General features: G+C 31.9%; 1 protein-coding gene across 3 annotated transcripts in view; it reads left to right on the top strand.

Moving 5' to 3' along the window:
* Positions 1 to 21,095, top strand: part of LOC127730077 (large proline-rich protein BAG6-like) — a 55,830-nt gene extending 34,735 nt beyond the window's left edge. For all 3 annotated transcript variants that reach the window (XM_052238125.1, XM_052238126.1, XM_052238124.1), the window contains exons 15-24: positions 1,699 to 1,947; positions 2,355 to 2,576; positions 4,547 to 4,766; positions 7,318 to 7,544; positions 8,443 to 8,545; positions 10,816 to 10,946; positions 11,706 to 11,921; positions 14,249 to 14,443; positions 16,391 to 16,498; positions 17,137 to 21,095. In XM_052238125.1, the coding sequence (XP_052094085.1) occupies positions 1,699 to 1,947; positions 2,355 to 2,576; positions 4,547 to 4,766; positions 7,318 to 7,544; positions 8,443 to 8,545; positions 10,816 to 10,946; positions 11,706 to 11,921; positions 14,249 to 14,443; positions 16,391 to 16,498; positions 17,137 to 17,397 (1,932 nt within the window). In that variant the 3' untranslated portion in view covers positions 17,398 to 21,095. The remainder of the gene's footprint in view (positions 1 to 1,698; positions 1,948 to 2,354; positions 2,577 to 4,546; positions 4,767 to 7,317; positions 7,545 to 8,442; positions 8,546 to 10,815; positions 10,947 to 11,705; positions 11,922 to 14,248; positions 14,444 to 16,390; positions 16,499 to 17,136) is intronic.
* The last annotated feature ends 533 nt before the right edge of the window (positions 21,096 to 21,628 follow it).

Here is a 21,628-nt window from a genome sequence, read left to right as displayed (position 1 = left end):
CCATACCACAAAGGGAAAGCTGGGATTGAGTTTGGGGGTGATGAATCATAAGGGGGCTCAAAAAATTGGGGGGGGATTTTTTTTTTCCTTTTTTTCTTTAACATTTTCCATTTTAAATTGGTTATTTCTGATTTATATATAAAAGCAAATAATAATGATATGGTTTGAATAGGCATACATGTTAACCTCCCGAAGGGAGTTCAATAATCCCGTTTTCAGGGGTCTCCTCCCGACCTCCCGTTGAAGAGGAAAAAATCCTGTGTATGAAATTTTTCATGAATGAAAAATTTCTGCCCAACACATCATCTCAGGCATCTGGTGTAACTGACATTACCTGAAGTTATATTTTACCTGTAAATCAATTAACATGCATAATTATATGGCTTCACTTGTCAGCTTGGGTGTCAAACATACAGGTAATCAACGATTTTTACCTCAGGCTAACTGCCGTTGTGTAACAAAAACTGTGTATTTATTGGGTTACTTCCCTTGATTTATCCTGTTTTAAGTTACTTTCCTTTTAATAATAAAAATTTTTAAAAGAATATAAATAAAATATAAATTGAACAAATAATCATAAAAGGATGGTTATTAAATGATTTTAAATGTCTTAGGACAAATAAAAAAATAATAATTTGAAAATTATTTGAGGATTCTATACTTCCTTTCAAGGCTTAAATTGAAATTTATATAATAACTATGACCCTAATTTTTCAGAAAGAATGATTATCTGAGTTTGCAAATAAAAACTTTTTGCAAGAGAAAAAAAAAAAATAAAAACTATTTGCAGAAAGGTAAACAAATGTTCTGGTTGCAATGATTGTTTTATAGAATATGAAGTAAAAAATTTAAAGAACATACTGGAAAAAAACAATGTTAGATTGAACATGTAGAATATAAAGATGGAGAAACTTTATAACTACAAGGGTACTATAAACATAATAAATTGGATGGAAAGTTGAAGAAAACACACTTTAAAAGACCATTTTTACAGCACACGGTTACATTTACAACAAAATTAATGTCGATTAAAAACCTCCTGATCTGAGTCCTAATCTCCTGACCAAAATTTCCCAATCTCCTGATCTGAGTTTCACAGTCCATCACATGTATGAATAGGTAAATTGAAAATTTTTAAGTTCTTAGACCATTTTCATTCTGTGTCAGAAACCTATGCTGTGTCAAATATTTAATTACAATCCAAATTCAGTGCTGTATCAAGCTTGAATGTTGTGTCCATACTTGCCCCAACTGTTCAGGGTTCGACCTCTGCGGTCGTATCAAGCTGCGCCCCAGCGGAGCATTTTATTGGCCATTGTGTTGGAAGACATTGTTAAATAGACCAAAAATTGGTCCATTTAAAATGTGGCCCACACTGCTTCCATTCAACACAAATATTTTTATTGCATTGTATCAATTTAATGCAAAAATGCCAGGTGAGGGATACATGCTCCTTGGATTTTAGAAATAGTGTAAATCTAAATAGTGAAATTAATTTCATGCTGACAAAAATTTGTGGTAAGTTTTCAACTATTCAAAAAGTAGTTTGCTAGATACTGACATTTCAGTTTAAATTTTGTTACAGACTGGTTATGTATTGAATGCAGGTTCTAAATAGTTCAAGAGAAAATTGAAATGAATAGTTTGCATTATAAAATCTTGCTATCTAATTCTTGAAAACTAGCTATTGTTTTCCAGGAAGAATACATAAATAACATGTTGAGTGGTTTTATGCAACAACTTCAGCAAGAAACTAATACTCACCTTCATCACCCACCATCCACTAGTTCAAATCAACCACCAACCAACACAGCAGCTGCTAATCAACAACAGACAACAGCAACAACTGGTGCCGCTGCTTCAAATCAACAACAGACAACATCTACCCCTGGTTCAGGACCTAGACCTGCTACAAACAATAGTCAGTCAGCTGATCCTTTTGTACAGGTAATATTCTCTTATGAGATTACAAGTTACTTATAGCAGAAACTATTTTAGTGTTCACACTAATTTTCTTGTAAATTGTAAGTTTCAATTTAAAATTTGTACAGAGCTCTTCAAACCGTAAGTTATTATTGTAATCAATATTATTCAGATGGCTTAAGCTTTTGCCTTAATTCTGCTTGAAAATGTTTTGAATACTTTAAATTCAGAAGTTTTTGTGATGTTTTTATTGCGAAAAAATACATTGGAATAAGTTTTACAGTAGCTCTTGAATGAAATATAAATAAAACAAAATTGACCACTTGCAACAGAATTGGTTATTTGGTGTGACTGATGATAGATAGAATTGATGAAATTAAAAGATACTTTGAAAACATCATTGTCGGTAACTGAATTTTACTGTACTTTAGATGTTACATGAAGCTTCATCACAGATGCCTGGTGTTATTGGTATACAGATACAAGGCATGCAGGATGGACAGCCTGCCTTCTCTACAATGTTTGGGATGCCACCACCTGGACAGAGAAGGCCACCTGGAAATCAGCAACCTCCGACTGGATCATCTGCTGGACCTCCAGGAGACCAGAATTTTGCCACCATGTTGAGAGATTTCCTTCAGAGTGCTTCTGCAGTAAGTATATAAATCAACATTATAATCAAGATCAAGGTATTCCAGCTGCATTTAATAGATTTCTAGTAGCAAACTTTGGTTCTTGTGAATTTGTTGATTAGTTTATTTTATAAAATTCACATTGTTAAATGATAAAGTACATGTAGTACTGGAAATGCAGAAATTATTGCCATGGTCTTTTTTGGGGGAAAACTGCGACAACATCGGGTTCGCAATAATGAAAACTTGCATTTATAATATCAGAAGTGATTTTCCATCTTAAAATTTTTTAAATAGCATTAATTAGATTTTGCATTTTTGCAAGAGGCCGAGGACAATAACTGCATACATTTATTTCTGAATTTACAGTAATTACAAATGTTGAAAAAGGAAAGTGAACTATTTATGTCAAGTTCTTTTGCTTTATTCTGTTTGTCAAAGGCTCAATTTTGCTAGTTGTGGATCAATTTTATTTTCATTTAAAAACATTTTGGTGCATTGTTATGATTGTTGACTTTTCGTTTGGTATTCTATGTATTTTTATACCCATCACAAACAAAGTTTAGGGGGGTATATAGGAATGAGCTTGTCTGTCCATCCATCTGTCTGTCCAGGCCAACTTGTTAATACTTTGTTTGATACATTCAAACTTTTTAGAATAAAATGTCATGATATGTAAACATTACCATGTGAAGGAATTTTTATTAGGGCCCAGCCGAATGGCGGACGCCCTATAGTGATCAGTCTGTCCGTCCGTCCGTCCGTCCGTCCATCCGTCCATCAGTCTATGCGTCCGTCCGTCCGTCCCTAACAAAATGTGTCCGCTCTATATCTAGAGAACTGTTATGATTTCAAAGTTTATACTTGACATGTATATTAACCAACACCAGAGGGTGTGTCATAATGTATGTACAACTTCCTAGGTCAAAGGTCAAGGTCATAAACTTCGGTTTCAGTTGACAACCCCATGTCCAATGATAAAGATGCACATTTTTTACCACACATTATTCACAGCGGGGCCCACAGAGATGGCTCTTATCTCAATGATATCTAGTTCTGTTTATTTAATTATGCTCTTTTCACCTCAGAAATTCTTCAGTTTTCAGAACCAAACTTGTCATCGCAACTTCTCCTTCTTGTTTTATCGCATTTTTCTGAAACTTTGTACGTTGTTAGATCCTAATATGTCGATGTGCATGTGGGTAGGATTTTACAGTCCATTGAGTTTTTTTGTAATTATGCCCTTTTTAATTCTAATTTATATATAAATTAAATCAGGTAATTTTATATCAACTCTATTTCTTGTCCAGAAACACAACCATTCAAACTTCATGTGATACTTAAAAGGGTACATGCATCTGAGACATCAAATAAAACATTTTGAAAAAAATAAAAAAGTAAAAATTTATATTATTAACTTCATGGATTCACTAGCATATTCAATCATCAATCCATGATGATGGGGTATTAGTCAAAATTAGTGGACATTTCTAGTTTCCACTATTTCTTACTATATTTTGTATTCCTTTTTAGCCCTGAATTTGTCAAACTATTTGGTCAGCAACCACTTTAGCTTTACATTGAAATCCATGTTTATGCCTAAGGTTTAAAAAAAGTTCTTTTGTTCTCAAAATGGCCACATTTCCACAGAAATGGCAACAATAAAGTAGGGTGTGAAGCTATTGTTCTGCAGTCTGCTATAGCTTGAAACTACCATATCAAGCCAATTTGATGATTAGGCAAACATCATAATCATAGATTATCTTTGTTTGAGAATTTGATGAAACCTACTAATTTTTCAGTAGTTTTTTTTGGAGAAATTTTTTTTTAAAGAAAATAAATATGCTTTTTTTTTGCATTACATGTAGTAAGATTTCTTTTCTTTCTTTGTTTTTTTTTATATTTTTTGTGAGATAGGTTATTTCATGAACTGCTCTAGATCTAGAACCACTCTTAATATAAATCAGAAACTTATCTATTTAAATTTTCAGCAACAGAGAACAACCTCATCTGCATCAAGTACAACAAACACAAGTACTACTAGTACATCTGCCTCCTCAGAGCAACCTGTAATGACTGATGAGGCATTTACGCGTCTTATTTCTGGTATTGGTAGTATGGTATCACAAACAGCTATGGGACAGCCACCAAGTCAGACTATTTCACAGTTTTTGTCTTCCCTAGGGGAGGGCTACAATACAGGGGAGGAAGGTAATATTTTCATACATGTTCCTGTCATATTAATGATTAATGGATTGTTTGGCAGCTGCTTAACATCCGTGGCTAAAAGTACATGGATTTTAATGACCAGGTTATTGAGATATAGGTGAACTCTATTATGACCAACACACTTAGTCAGATCATAAGGTTTTAGCTTACCAGATAACAGTTCATAGGTGGCATGTCAAACTCTGTTATGACCAACACACTTAGTCAGATCATAAGGTATTAGCTTGCCACATAACAGTTCATAGGTGGCATGTCAAACTCTATTATGACCAACAGACTTAGTCAGATCATAAGGTATTATAGACTTAGTCAGATCATAAGGTATTAGCTTACCACATAACAGTTCATAGGTGGCATGTCAAACTCTATTATGACCAACACACTTAGTCAGATCATAAGGTATTAGCTTACCAGATAACAGTTCATAGGTGGCATGTCAAACTCTATTATGACCAACACACTTAGTCTGATCTTAAGTTATTAGCTTACTAGATAACAGTTCATAGGTGGCATGTCAAACTCTTTTATGACCAACACACTTAGTCTGATCTTAAGGTATTAGCTTACCACATAACAGGTCACAGGTGCCATGTCACCCTATTAGGATTCATTATTCTGACTTCTAGTCAATCACTCCTTGCACTTATTATACCCCACGCAACGAGTTGCGGAGGGTATAATGTTTTTGACCCGTCCGTCTTTCCGTCCGTCAGACCGTCAGTCCGTCAGTCCTATTTCTTGTCATCGCAACTCCTCTCAAACCACACAACAGAATTTCACGAAACCTTTTTAGATAGTAAGGACATACTATGTAGTTGTGCATATCGACAGGAAATTACGATTCAATTTTTTTTCTAGGAGTTACGCCCCTTTGAACTTATTTACTTTAATGTACTACTACAACAGTTTGTCATCGCAACTCCTCTCAAACCACACAACAGAATTTCATGAAACCTTTTCAGATAATAAGGACATAATACGTAGATGTGCATATCGACAGGAAATTACGATTCAATTTTTTTCCAGGAGTTACGCCCCTTTGAACTTATTTGCCCAATATACTACTGCAACCTTTTGTCATCGCAACTCCTCTCAAACCACACAACAGAATTTCATGAAACCTTTTCAGATAATAAGGACATACTATGTAGATGTGCATATCAACAGGAAATTATGATTCAATTTTTTTTCCAGGAGTTACGCCCCTTTGAACTTATTTGCCCAATATACTACTGCAACCTTTTGTCATCGCAACTCCTCTCAAACCACACAACAGAATTTCACGAAACCTTTTCAGATAATAAGGACATACTATGTAGTTGTGCATATCGACAGGAAATTGTGATTCAATTTTTTTTCTAGGAGTTACGCCCCTTTGAACTTATTTACTTTAATGTACTACTGCAACCTTTTGTCATCGCAACTCCTCTCAAACCACACAACAGAATTTCATGAAACCTTTTCAGATAATAAGGACATACTACGTAGATGATCATATCGACAGGAAAATAGGATTCAATTTTTTTTCCAGGAGTTACGCCCCTTTGAACTTATTTGCCCAATATACTACTGCAACCTTTTGTCATCGCAACTCCTCTCAAACCACACAACAGAATTTCATGAAACTGTGTAGATAATAAGGACATACTATGTAGATGTGCATATTGACAGGAAATTATGATTCAATTTTTTTTTCTGATACAATTTTTTTTTCTTACACTTATTTTATTTCTCCAATGACAAGGTGGGGAAGTGGGGTTTGTGAGCGTGCTCACTAAGGTTCTTTCATTCCAATATGCCAGTTTTAAAGACTTTGGTTTTTTTTAAAGGCTTTGGTTTTATCAAATATTATAAGAGAGGCATTCTTTATTTAATCAAATGCAGTGGTAAATTATTAAGTTCGTTCTTGAATGTGCTGTATATGTGTAATAAAAAAAAAACATCTGAACATTAACATATATATGCATATTCATAAAAATGCTTAAAAATATTTTTTATGATGGCGTGACTATGTTTATTGTCATAGCTCCTGAAATACTTTTTTTCCAGTTTTGTATATCATAACTTCAATATAAAATAAATGGATTGATTGATTGGTGTTTAATGTCACTTTCAGCACTGTTGGCTATTTCTTGGTGGTCAGCTTTTATTGGTGGTGGAAACCAGAGAGAACCAGCAACCTTCAGCAGAAAACTGACAATCCCAGTCAATTGAGATTGGAGTCGAACACACTATAAAATAAATGGAAATATTATAAATTTATTTCCCTTGCCTTAGTGAGATATGCAGATTTGTTCACTCAAAATATGATTTTTTGGAGTAGAACAGATCTTCATATCTCAAATATAGACATGGGAAATGGATGTTTTATATATTCTAATTTCTTTCACTTTCAGAAAACAGAATATAGGGACATGTCATTTTTCATATCCCCTTGATTTTTTATTTAACGAAATAATAGGTATATCAACTTTTAATTATTCATGATAATATACTATATGGACTTCCCTGAGACTTTATTTTCTATCTGCAGGTGTGTTTATAAATGACCTTTTTAACTGTGTGTCCAGGCATTTATCGCTGCCAGATTTACTGCAAGTCTTTTCTGGAAATGCTGCCGCCTTAAACCGTTTACGTGCACCATTACAAGAATTTATAAGAGGTAGAATATTAAACGATGGCGAACCCACAAGAGAAAATATAGAAGCTGGTGTCAACAGGCTTGTAGCTAATATGACAAGTGAACTAAAGAGTGCAGAGGTAGGTACTGTAGTAGAAGCTTCTGTTGTATTACCTTAATTTCCATGAAATTTTAGGTCTTGTGGTAGCGTGTTTGCCTCGAGTGCGGGAGATTGTGGGTTTCGACCTCAGCCGGGTCAAACCAAAGACTTTAAAATTGATATTTGCTGTTTCTCCGCCAAGCACGTGGCATTAAGGAGTAAGAGCAAAGACTGGTTGGCTCAGAGTTAGAATAATGTGTCCGGGTAAGGTGACATGTCTTCCTGCGGACTGTTACCTTGTGAGCTAGCACGTTAAATATCCGGCTCATAAGGTCGGTCTTGTACAAAACAGGGTAAATTATCATATTACATTAACATGTTCTCGTCCTGAATATGCATATTAATTTGCTGCTGGATGTTAAGCAGCCATCTATCATCATCATCCATGAAATTTTAAAGAGTGACAATACCTTCAGTGTCTGATATTTAATATACTTTCAAGGACAGAAAGAAAAAAGGGTGTATATGTTTACTTTAATTATTCAAATTTTTATTCATAATTGTTGGACATATGCCGCTATTTAGACCAACACCTATGGATCAGTTTAATAAGGGTTACTGATTGGGGTATGATTGTTAAGTAGTTAGATTCTATATATCAGAAAAGTAAATTAAGAATACCTAGTCAAAAATACTGGTGTGACTTTTAACTCCTACTGTAGTGGTTGTTGGCTGGACTGAAAGGTCAACCAAATATTTTGAACATTGGTCTTGTAAAAGTTTATGAAAAAGAATAAAAAACGAAAGGGAAAAATGAATTAGTTTATGATAAAGAAGAAAAAATCAGAATGGTAAATGAATAATTTGTCTTTTAAGTAAACATGTCTGTTGAATGCTGTTGTACATAACAATAATCTGTTTTACTTTCTCCATTACAGGAAGTGACAGAAGTCAAACCAGATATAGATTTTGTTGCCACATTAAGTAATGTTTGTCGAGTACAACTGACAGCCATATTAAGTATGATTATGCAGACAAGAGGTATGTCTATCTGTTAGAAGATACTTGTAAATGTTTTAAAAGTTTTTGACAATGAAGATGAAAATATTCCATTATTGCTTTCAATAAGAGTTATTCTTATGCCCCACTTTCGATAGTAGAGGGGCATTATGTTTTTCGGTCTTTGCATCTGTTCGTTTGTTCATCCGTCTGTCCGTCTGTCCGTCCGTCCGTCTTACCCGCTTCAGGTTAAAGTTTTTGGTCAAGGTAGTTTTTGATGAAGTTGAAGTCCAATCAACTTGAAACTTAGTACACATTTTCCCTATGATATGATCTTTCTAATTTTAATGCCAAATTACAGTTTTGACCCCAATTTCACGGTCCACTGAACATTGAAAATGATAGTGCGAGTGGGGCATCTGTGTACTATGGACACATTCTTGTTTGGTTATTTTTCAAAATGAAACATGCGAAATTACAAAACACAGTATAAGACACAATGTAAAGAAATTACATAACACTTGCAAAATGTATCAGATTATTAGAATATAAGAAAATATATTAGATATTTAGGTATAAAACAATTGATTTGGTTAATTAGGATAAGAAAATATATTAAAAACAAAAATGGAAAAATAATGAATTATTCATTCCATAACAAATTTATCTTTTCATGGTTATTGTATAATACTAGAAAATGATTAACAGAATTTATTTGATATTTATTATTATTTGCCCAGTTGGAAGAGGTCCAAAACCTGCTTATAGTAAAGTGATTTTAGGTTGGCAGATGGCTTTGCCAGCAGGAAAAAGGAGGGACCTTATTTGTGTAATCTACTTCTCCTACAGTTTTCAACCAAGATCCCTAAGACTTCTTGGAAAGATTGAACACATATTGAAGTTGTGCACCTGCTATATGGAATTGTTTTAAGAATTTTTTTGACATTTTCTGGACTTGGGAACTTAGTTATTTTCCAGCAACATTTACAAAACAGGGTACCAAGTTTTTGTAATCAACTCCTACAGTTTTTTCAACTCAGATCCTTACTTCACCCTTAATATGTATTTTTCTATTATTCACAATGAATATTGAAAATAGCAGATTTAAGATTTACAGCACTCTTCCTTTTATTCTTTTTCCTGTTACTTATTTAAGAAAAATTCTTATTCCCCTTCATGTAATTGTAACTACAATGTAAACTTTATACATTGAATAGTCACAAATATTGTAACCTGCGACTCTTTTCACAAAAAATCTTACGACTAAAATTGATCGTAAGTTATACTGAAATGTGTATGACTTACGAGTATTTTTACTCTAAAGATTTTTTGTGAAAAGAGCCGCAGGCCATTTGAAAATTTAACCCTTTATTTTTCCAGCAAAATTTACAACACTTATGTAATTGTAGCTACATTGTAAACATTCTAATGATTAGTCACAAATATTGCAACCTGGCCATTTGAGACTTTGACCCATTTTTAAAACTTTTATTAGGAATTCAAATCAATTTACTTAAAGTGCTTCAAACAATGTTGAACAAGAAAAATTAAAAATTGTGAACCAAAAACCTGAAATAGATTTTACTGTCAATTAATCAGTGTTCTTATGCCTTTTTAGTCCCCTACTGACGAAGTCGAAGGGGACTTAAGGTTTGCACTCCGTCCTTCCGTCTGTCTGTCTGTCCATCAGTCAGTCCGACAAATCAGTTTTCCACACTTTTTTTCTTCCCGCTTGAAGATATTGATTTGATATTTGGTGTATTGTTTAATCATTACAAGTTACAGATCAAGTTCCAATTTTCTTCTGGTCTGACGATTTTGTGCAGAGTAATGGTCCTTGAACTTAGAAAATTCACTCAAATAATCTGTTTCCGCACGTTTTTTTGTCATGCTTGAAGATATTGATTTGATGATTGGTATATAGTTTTATTATGTCAAGTTACAGATCAAGTTTGAATTTTGTTCTGGTCTGATGATTTTGTGCAGAGTTATGTTCCGTGGACTTAGAAAATTCCCTTAAATAATCAATTTTCCAAATTTTTTTTTCGTCATTCTTGAAGATACGTGTATTGACTTGATATTTGTTTTAGTTTACACCATGACAAGTTATAGATAAAGTTAGCATTCAAGCACAGACAGTAAGTCAAAATAAATAAAGTTCACATAGTCCTCATTTAAAAAAAAAAAGTCAAATTCAGGCTATTTGCATGTGTAAGTGTTAAACAACCTAGAGCAATAAGTCAGATTATCTACATTTAAAAACAAACAGCTGCTTATAAAAGTAATCAACTGAACATTATGTCTTTTGATAGGTGGAGATGTACAGTTTGGTGCAAGATTATATGAGATGTTAAGACAAGCTCTATCTGAAATTATTGTCCTTGCCAGATATTGTTTAGTTGGAGGAATGCCAGCCTTAAGCAGACTTGTACAAAATAGACTTGTAAGTATACAAATATATCAAATATTCATGTTGTTCTAGCATCTAGCATCGTTGAAATAAGGTTTGAACAGAAATATACTTTATTCAAAGTTATAAATGATTCAAGGGGCAAAATATTTGAACAATAATATTTTCGACAGACATAAAATAGGACAGTTTTGAAAATAAGAAAGGAAGCATGAACAAATTTAACAAGAATATATGGCATCAGAATAATTATATTAACAGTTTAAATACAGCTATCTAAATTAAAATTATTTCACTTTTGAACAAACAAATTTAAACACTAATATAGACAAAAATCTTTGAACACCAAAAATGATCAGCAATACAAGATCTAAACAGAAAGCAAATAACTAAAACCATCAATCTGCTTTTTGTAATCCCTCACTGAAATGACTATTTGACAGTTTTTTTGCATTTGACTATTATGTTTAAAACTATAATAGTTGGATGTCTTTTGATAGGTGGAGATATGCAGACACTTCAAACAATAAATGATCAGCAATACAATCTCTGTAAAAATGAATGGACATTTTTGTAAAAAGTTTTTTTATGCACAGAATTTTATGTTGATATCAGCATGGCAAATTTTTACCATATGATTGATTCAGGCTACTTATTGTAAAGTCAAATAATATGCTCCTTTAATAGATAGAAAAATTTGAATAAATGGAGATGATGGCACAATGTGTCATTCTGTGAGCATTAAATGTAGATGTTAAGTTAGACATTAACACAACAAATGTCATTTTGCAGGAGAACCTAACAAGGGGAGTTAATCCATTGATTCAACAGTGGATGGCTAGTACAACTACAGCACAGCTTAATACATTTGTACCTTCAATAAGGGTTACGGAAGAGCAAATCATGCACTATGTTGTAAAGAAAGAAAAAACACCTAGTCCTGAAGCTCCAATGGAAACAAGTCCAGTTGTCCAATCTCCTGGTGCTTCTGCAGTTGAATCTCCACAGGTATAGATGTTTTCTAGCATGTTATGAAATCTTTAATTTGGACTGACACTGGAAAATTATGATATGTTAGGTAGGTTAAGGAATTCAGTCTTGTAACAGCTGAGTTGAGGAGTTTTTTGAAAGGGTTCTTAAAAATGCAAAATGTGGTACTCTATCAATTCAGGGCATTATTTTTTTTTACACCCAATTCTTACCGCACAATGCTGCATGTTTGTACATCCAACATAGCCAAATGAACCTTTCTTTACATTGGTCAGACTACTGGAAAGGAGAAGTCCAGCTAAACCTTATTTACCCTTGAAGTTTCGAACAATACACGTATACATTTGTTCATAAATTGATCACAATCAATACAAAATTGAAACATTGTAGAAGTTTTAGAAAGAACTTCATCGTGATGGAGTCAAAAAAACAAAACTTAGGTATAATGTTTCAGGCGACATTGGCAGTGTAAACAATTTGTTGAAGTTTTTGATTAGATCAGTTTAAGGGAACCACTAAAGATCAATTATATTTGGTATGCAGTTGCATAAGCATCGGCACATCTCATTTCCATGGAGATAATTTGGTCCAACTCCTCAGTCATGGTCTATTGACTTTGAAGCTTTTGCGTCGTTTACATGTTAAAAATTGTGATTATGTCAGTTTAAGGTGAACCACTCATAATAAGTTAATGATATTTGGTATGCAGTTGTATTAGCATTGGCTTATCTTATTTCCACTTAAATTATTTGGTGCTATACCTTAAATCTTGGTTCATAGACTTTGAATATTTTGCATTTTTTACAATTTATAGTATTGCTATTTTAATTTCAACATTTGCATTTACTATCAAAGGAGTTGGTTCACTAACTCATAATTTTGGCCCTCAAAATCTGAAAATTTTCACTGTGTCGTGATAACGTAGTGAAGATTTGATTAAAACATATGTTAAAATGTCCAATTGTTTCAGTTAAAACATATTTTCATCGATTGCATCATCAGTGACGTATATGATGAAGGTGAATTTCGTAAAAACCTGATTTTTTTCAGAATTCTGCAATATTTATGACAGTTTTCTGAAGAATTAACAGTGACACCACCCTTTGCCCACACATATTTTGGCTGAAATATTCTTTATTAGTTTATATAATATATTCTTTACTTTTCAACAAAAATTTCACTGGGCGAGGGGTTGCTCCACATACAAAATCATGAAAAAAGGTGGAAAAGTTGACAAATTTCTACAAAAATGGACGAAAATGAAATGTATTCCTATTTCAGGTTAATATATTCATGAATATGAAGCAGATATACAATTTTGTATTATACTATCAGATTACTACATAGCATTTTTCATAACAGATGTATTATCAGCCCAAGGTTCAATATCAGGCTCAAGGGCTGACATTGACCGAGGGCTGATAATACATCTGATATGAAAAATGACATGTTATGATCTTTTAATTATATGCTTCAACAATGGAGAGAAATTACAGCATTATATATTGATCCTTTTAAGTGGTTCTCAAGTAGAAGTTCAAATCTTTTTATCATATACTTTTATAGCAGAAAAAATACACACAAGAACTATATTTAAAACTTAATGCATTTTATTGTATCATTTGTTTTGCATTACTCAAAATATATTTTCCTGTTTTCTAATATTTGTTTTTTTTCTATCCTACTTTGTTATGTTTTTCACTGAAAACGTACCATTGAGGTGTAATTTCCGGAATTTGCTGAGTGACGTCGAATTTCCATGCGATAATGTTAAGGAAAGGCATGCGATAATAACCAGAAGCAGTTGATAAAGTTTTAATATCAGCCTGCTAAGCACCATTACGGAAAATATGGAATTTACGTAAATTTAATGCTATTATCATACTGTAAAAATTAGAAGTTATTTGCTCTAAGTAAACGATAATTTTAAATATTATACATTTAGCAATACATACCCATTAGATATACTTTAATAATTGAAGTTAAAAAAAACACCATAACAGGGCCGTTTATTGGGGTTCTTGGCTCTAGTTCTTACAAAGAGGTGCAACATATATCTGTGTAAACAGTTTATTATTAAGTTACCTGTAATAGGAGATAAATCAAATACATTAATTATAAATTATAACGATGATTGCTACATGTACATGACTATTAATAATATTTACAATGCATGCAGATACTAAAAGTAAAATAAGCTTAAAGATGTTAAAGTACATGGTAGGTTAGGCAACCAAGAGGAGATGAAAAAAACCTAATTAAATTGGGCTAACTTTGCCTTTTGGAGTTGGAAACATGAGGTGTGACCTTGGTTGGTGATGTCTGTATTTTTTTTTTTTATCTAGTCAATGGAAGTTGAAACAAAACATGACAGCAAATCATCACCAAGTGGTGCAGCTAACGTTGTTAAGAAAGCAGTTTCTGTGAAAACATCACCTGGAGCAGCTGCTGTTGAGGAACAGGTTTTGAATGGGGCCACTGGAGGGGAACCATCAACTAGTTCTGAAGGAGATACTTCTTGGCAGAAAGAAATCCCAGAAGTATGTATATAAGTACTTATTTTATATCTTCACTTATATTTCATATTTCAAAATGTGTTTATTTAAAATTAATGTACATTTAGATAATTGAAAAATAAAAAATCAGTAAATTATTTATTTTTACAATTTGTCACCATTAAAAATAAATAAAATGTGAACAAAAATATAGGATAAATTTATTTTCTTTAAAAAAATTATTTTTTGTACCATCTTTAGGTGTGTATAAAACGCACCCATGCATAGAACGCACCCCCTTTTTGGCCCTTCAAACTTCAGAAAAAAGTTAGTTCTTGTGCATAACACGCAGTGGCTTTTTGGAAGAATCCCAACTTGAAACTCTGTAATGCATCCATTGAAAAGTGATTTTTTTTAAGAGACAAAATGAACTCCAGTCCTGGTTGATTACATGATAATGAAAACATTGTTGCAGGATAAATAATTTAGCAAATGATGTTTGATTCTTTATTGTGTCCCAAGATGTGTTTGTTTGAGTGCAACAGGAAGTGTTAAATCGGGAAGTTGTTTAAATGCAAATCGTAGTCGGTGAATCTTGTACGGAATACAGAAACATTACGAATTTTCTGAAATACACAATAAATAAATAAATGAATTGTATTATAAGATTTAAGCAGATAAAATATCAAAAAACAAGTTTGTATTTTAAAAAGATAATTAACTTGTTTGAGGATTAAAGAAGTGTTTCATTAGTCTAGATTATGTAGTTATTCAAATAATAACTTTTAATTAAGAATCAATCATTTAATTATCATGGAAATTTGTTGCTTTGATCTTTAATCTTAAAAAAACAAATACAATTGATATATTAGTGCTGAAATGAATATTAATCTCTGCTTATTTTATTAATTGTTTGTTGGTTCTCATTGAATCGTTAAATCCAGGATATCACACTCTTATTGGTAACCAATTAGAAAGTCTAATCGTTGTCGAAACAAATCAATTGACAGGTTCACTTTGTTCCTCAATCAAATTCCTGCAGGTATTAAAATGCATTTTAAAAAACATGTTTACAATTTATGATTTGTATGAAGGTTTTTATAGAGGATTTTAAAATGTCACAAAGTAAATACGTATAAAATCATCACTTTATTCAACTTCATAATGTTAAAGTCATGTGACGTGATCACCTGATACTACGAAAGTAAAAAAACAATGGTGATCACTATCATCAAAGGGGCTGGTTTCATTCAATTTTCATACATTCAAATTCTGTATTCCTTGTTAGAACATATCAAAAGTAAGTTATAAACTCAAGAATCACCTACACTTATTTGGCCATTGACAGAATCATCACTAATTCGGATATGACCAATTACAACTTCCGGGCGGCAACATAGAACAGACACAAAAAAACGCAAATAACATAACTACTGAAGCATTTAAATGATTTTTATTTTCATATAACATTACAAATCATATACTAGATGGTAAAAATATACATTTAAAACATAACAACAATCATTTTCTTTTTGCTACGAAAACATTTTCTTCCTGACCAGCTGGTTTCATGGCCGAAGCATGCATAATACACACCCCTCCTTCTTGGAAATCTATCCCAGGGTAAAAATCTGCGATCTATACACACCTAAAGACGGTATTATTGTTCGAGAAGAATGTGTCATCCTTTTTTTTTTCCTTTATCATTTAGGGTAGACATAACATTAAAAAAAAAAAGGATTACCATACTGTAAATTCAGAAATTATTGCGTGCATTTATTATTGCGATTTTGTCATCTTGGACTAAAATGCGATTTTAATTTTTGCGATATTGAGAAAAATCCTGTTTAATTCATATAAAAAATTTCAAAATGCGAGTTTAAATTATTGCGATTATAACCCTGTCGCATTTTTCGCAATAATAAAAACATCGCAATAATTTCTGAATTTACAGTATTTGATGTCTTAATTTTGATGATATTTGTATTTTAGGAATGGGTACCTATTATAAATGGTGATATAAAGAAACAGAAACAACAGAAACATCAACCTCCTTTTAGTGATGCTTATTACCAAGGAATGCCAGCTAAACGAAGGAAGGTAAGTCCTAGTGTCAGTTATACTTTAAATATGATAGTAACTATTATATCTAAAGTATAACTAATGTCAGATGTCAGGTCTCTTTCGTCTTTTTGGATTTCATTTAAAATTTGGCGAAACAGAGATATTTGGAGCTTTTGATATGCCATGAAATGGATTGGACTCAGTTTTTCATAGAAGGTCATTTTGTGACCTCTAGAATTTTTTTTTTCTTAAGTTAAATTAACCATTTGATGTATTGGTTTTTATGCCCTACCTACGATAGTAGAGGGGCATTATGTTTTTTGGTCTGTGCGTCCGTCTGTCCCGCTTCAGGTTTAAGTTTTTGGTCAAGGTAGTTTTTGATGAAGTTGAAGTGCAATCAACTTAAAACTTAGTACACATGTTCCCTATGATATCTTTCTAATTTTAATGCCAAATTAGAGTTTTGACCACAATTTCACGGTCCACTGAACATAGAAAATGATAGTGCCAGTGAGGCATCCATGTACTTTAGACACATTCTTGTATTTTCATTTTCAATTAAATCAGTCATTTTGGTATGATTTATTGTTTTTCAGTTAAAGTAACCATTTAAATTTAAGTAATTGTTTTCCTTTTCATTTCACTAAACAGTTTTTTTTTTTTTACCTTTTCAGTTAAATCAACCATTTGATGCATCAAATCCTAGATTAGATTTGACACAGTCAATAAGAAGAGCTGTGGCGTCTGCAGGTGTTGAACCTATCAGTAGTATTGAAAATCTAACTAAAGAAATTGAAGATAATGCAGAATTATTGAATGAATATGAGGAACATACAAGAAACTCAATCATTGACAGGCTTCAAACAGATTCAGACTTTGTTCCAGACAGATTTCCAAAATCTCATGAATATTTTAAGGGAAATAATAAAAAGTGATAATTCCGATGTGGAATTAATGACTAGTGATTTTTCATCAATATTTATGAAATAAAGTGTGTAAAAAAATTGTTGGTTATATAAGTAATAGTTTAATGTACATGTATATTGTTTAAACTGGTATGAAAAAAATGATTATACTGGGTATTCTATCATTTGATATTTTGACAGATTTGAATTTAGATCGGTGATTTTTTGTTTTATTCCAGAATAATGTTTTTATGAGGTGTTAAATGTTTCATGGTTTGTAGATCCTATGTAAGATAAAGCTCATATGAGATATAACTGTTATTTGTCATTAGTCATCCATCCATGTAACCTTTAATACAATTAATTGATCAATTTTAACCAATGTTTACATAATTCATGTTTTACAACTGTTTACCTTTTTAGCAAGCACCTTAAAGTCCTGCCAGCTAAAAAATGCAACATCACATTGTGGTATGAAATAGAGATTGATCTTTTGAAAGTGTCCAGTAAAACGTTTATTCTTTATAGCTAGAAGGAATCAAAGCGAAATATCCTATTGGGGATTTTCTTTGGGAACCTTAGAAAAAAAATCAACAAAAGATGTCAAAATTATTGTCATGAAGAATACAGAAACTTTTAAGATTATTTTTAATAACAATCAACTGAAAGAATCAACAAAGATTGCCACATCACTGAAGATTAGAAAAGGTATCTGAAAAGGAATTAAATTTTCTCATCTTTTTACCATTCAGCTGTATGTAACTCGTGTACAGTTTCAAAGGAGAAAAAAAAACCTATTAAAATTGAAATGCTGCATTTAATATGCCAACATGTATATTTGCTATAAATATAAATTTCAAAGTTTCATACAGTGAAACAATATTTAAAATAGCCTAAAACCTTAAATAGCATTCATATTTGTAAATCATTTATTAATCATCCCTTTTGTATCTGCAAACTTCAACATCTATTAACAATGTTGGTTTCTAAAAATTGTAAATTGATTGACAGTTTATGCCCTTTAAGCAATGTACTCTGAAGGGACCCTCCAATTTCTCACTACCATAATGTGCTCATTCATTATTTTAAGTAATTACGAGTCATTGCTCGAATATTTTTATATATTCCCTGTATGATAGGTTCTAGCAAAAGGAATAGCATGATTGAGTTTGAGCATTCAGTTAAGGGTTAAATTATAATAGAGTTTTTGATTCTGAAAAGCATTATGGCAATTTGGAGTAAGGAACTGATCACATGATCACCAAAAGGACTAGGATGTTATGCAAATACTTATAACACAGCCTCAGTTAACTTTGGATATCCTTGCTATCTTTTAAAACATTATTGATTTAGTTTATTTTAAAGGGAGATTTTATTTATATATTTATTTTTTTTGGCCAAAATGAGAAACTAAATTGATCAATTTAATTATCAGAATGTTGATTTAAAGTTTGTGGAACGTGTAAAAATAGGTACTGGTAAATGATTTTGTATTTTGAATTACTTCCACATTGGTAAATTTGTATTATAGTAATTTAATGTGTAACTCTCTCTGTTTAATTTTGTGCATTGATAAGATAACCTCTATTTGTAATATGCATAAGAGTGCATCAGAATTCTGAAAATGTCTCCACCAGAGCTTCACAATGATTTCAATGGTTTATGCCAACCTTTTTCCTTTTTTTACTCTGCAAGAAGGAGTTCATTGTATTGATATGAAAGAATATTTCATACTAAAAGTTCCTTCTATTTACTTAAATGCTGGAGATACCTTACAAGTTGTAATTTTATGTGATATTCTAATGTAAAGATTAGACATATTATCTATTTTATATATAATAATATGCTTACATATTAATTGTTCTATCAATTTCCAACACATTTTAATTACTGTACATGTGGTTTCAATTATTTTCTTGGGTACCAATTTTCTTGGATTAAGGAAAAACTGTATTTTCGTGGATATTAGAATTCGTGGTTTTGCCAAAGTCTGCATAAATGCATTTAGAAATTTTTACTTAGTTGAACATTTAAATTTATGGTACCTTTATCCACAAAATCTGCGAAAAATTGTTATCCCATGTATTATTATGAAACCACAGTAACACCAATTAAATGTATGATCAAAAGTTACAAATGTAAATTGTAAACACATTAAACAGCATTGAGTCTTAATGAATATATATTTTATAGAAGTCCATTGTCTTTTCAAAAGATTACAGTAGATATCATTGATAAACAGTTGATACTACTGGTTATATGGACTCAAAAAGATTCAATTTCTTAATTTTTTAATGTATCAATCACATGAACACCATTTTAGGTAGCTTGTTTTACATTCTAATTTTGTGAGATCATGCAAGCAAATATCGTCTTTTGCATGTTTTTGCTTGAAAATAGTTCCCAAAAAATAGAATGCAAAAGTAAATATTAATTTGTAATATGATGCTCATTACCTGAATAAAACGTTTCTAATTAAAAATCTGTTCACATTAATACTACATGTACCTCTTTGGCTTAATTGGGCCTTGGTGGTCGAGTTGTCTAAGAAGTCATACTACTGTATCACTAGCCTGTCAACACTGAGGTTGTGAATTTGAAACCCGCAATTGGCAGGTGCGCTAGACTCCAATCTTGATTGACTAGGATTGTCAGTTTTCCTACCGAAGGTCGTGGTTCTCGCCGGGCACTCAGGCTTCCTCAACCAATATAAACTGACTGCCATGAAATAGCACAATAGTGTTGAAAGTGGCGTTAAACACCAAATAATCAATCAATCAATCTTTGGCTTAATGATTTATGACAGGAGTTATATCCATTAACATTATTACATTTTTGCAACTTCGAAAGTCCTGTTTAGCTAATATATCTCACTAATATCTCACTCTGTAAGTTCCTTCTGAATAATATCTCTCTTTGTAAGTTCCATCTGAATAATATGACACTCTGTAAGTTCCCTCCAAAAAATGTCTCACTCGAAGTTCATTCTGAATAATGTCTCAATTTGTAACATCATTCTGCATAATGTCTCACTCTGTAAGTTCATTCTGAATAATATCTCACTTTGTAACATCTTTCTGAATAATGTCTCATTCTGTAAGTTCCTTCTGAATAATATCTCACTTTGTAAGTTCCATTTGAATAATATGACACTCTGTAAGTTCCCTCTCAATAATGTTTCACTCTGTAAGTTCATTCTGAATAATATCTCACTTTGTAACATCATTCTGAATAATGTCACACTCTGTAAGCTCATTCTGAATAATATATCATTTTTTAATTTAATTCTGAATACTATCACACTTTGTAAGTTCATACTGAATGATATCTCACTTTGTAAGATCATTCTAGTTAATATCACTTTTTGTAAGTTTATGGTAGTTAAGATCTAATGTTACAAGTTTGTGATTGTGTACCAAATATTTTACTTTGTAACTTCATGCTACCAAATGACTCACTTTATTAGTTCATGCAAGCAAATAGCTCATTTTATAAGTTCATTCATTTGTTAAGGTCTTATTTGTAAGCTTATGCTGGCCAATATCTCATATTGTATATTCATATTGGCCAATATTTCTTTTGTGAATATAAGGTGGCTTATATTTCATTGTGTTAGCTCATGCTAGACAATAAGTTCCAGAAATGCACACAGTGAAAGTATTTCTTTTGTTGTCCCAATATTAATGTATTGCATTGCTTATTAAAGGCACACACATTTAATCTTTCAATTTGGTTTCTCAGACTTATTTTCAATAATATTAGAAGACGGGAGAACACACAGTTTGTTCATTTGGACTGAGATGATATCATTGAAATGAAATTGATACTAGAACTGATTAAATCGCAGACTAAGTTATGAATTGTTGTAAGACATCATGTTAGAGGATTTTGTAAATGAGTATGAAAATAATTATGAAGACTATGTTCAAATGAAAATCAGGAACCTGATTGGTGTCAGTGACGTAGGGTGGTAGAGCTTGGAAACCCATTATTCACTGGGAAAAGACCGACTTGCAGAAAATAAGAAGGGGATGCAAGTTTGGGACATAAACACTAAACTTAATCTTGTAAAGATATCCTCTATTTCAAAAATTACTACATCAGTTGAAACAAGTAAATATAGTCTCAGATTCAAAAAAAAGAAAACGAATCATATAAAATTCTCAGCTGCGTCAAACAGAAGACACAAAACGAATTTTTATACCACCGCAAAAAAATTTTGGGATCGTATAATGGTATGATGTCGTCCTCGTCTGCGTTG

This window comes from Mytilus californianus, unplaced genomic scaffold (genome assembly GCF_021869535.1).
Source record: "Mytilus californianus isolate M0D057914Y unplaced genomic scaffold, xbMytCali1.0.p SCAF_2, whole genome shotgun sequence".
Lineage (NCBI taxonomy): Eukaryota > Metazoa > Mollusca > Bivalvia > Mytilida > Mytilidae > Mytilus > Mytilus californianus.
Note: the sequence above shows the minus strand (reverse complement) of the source record. Positions and strands in the feature narration are given on the sequence as shown.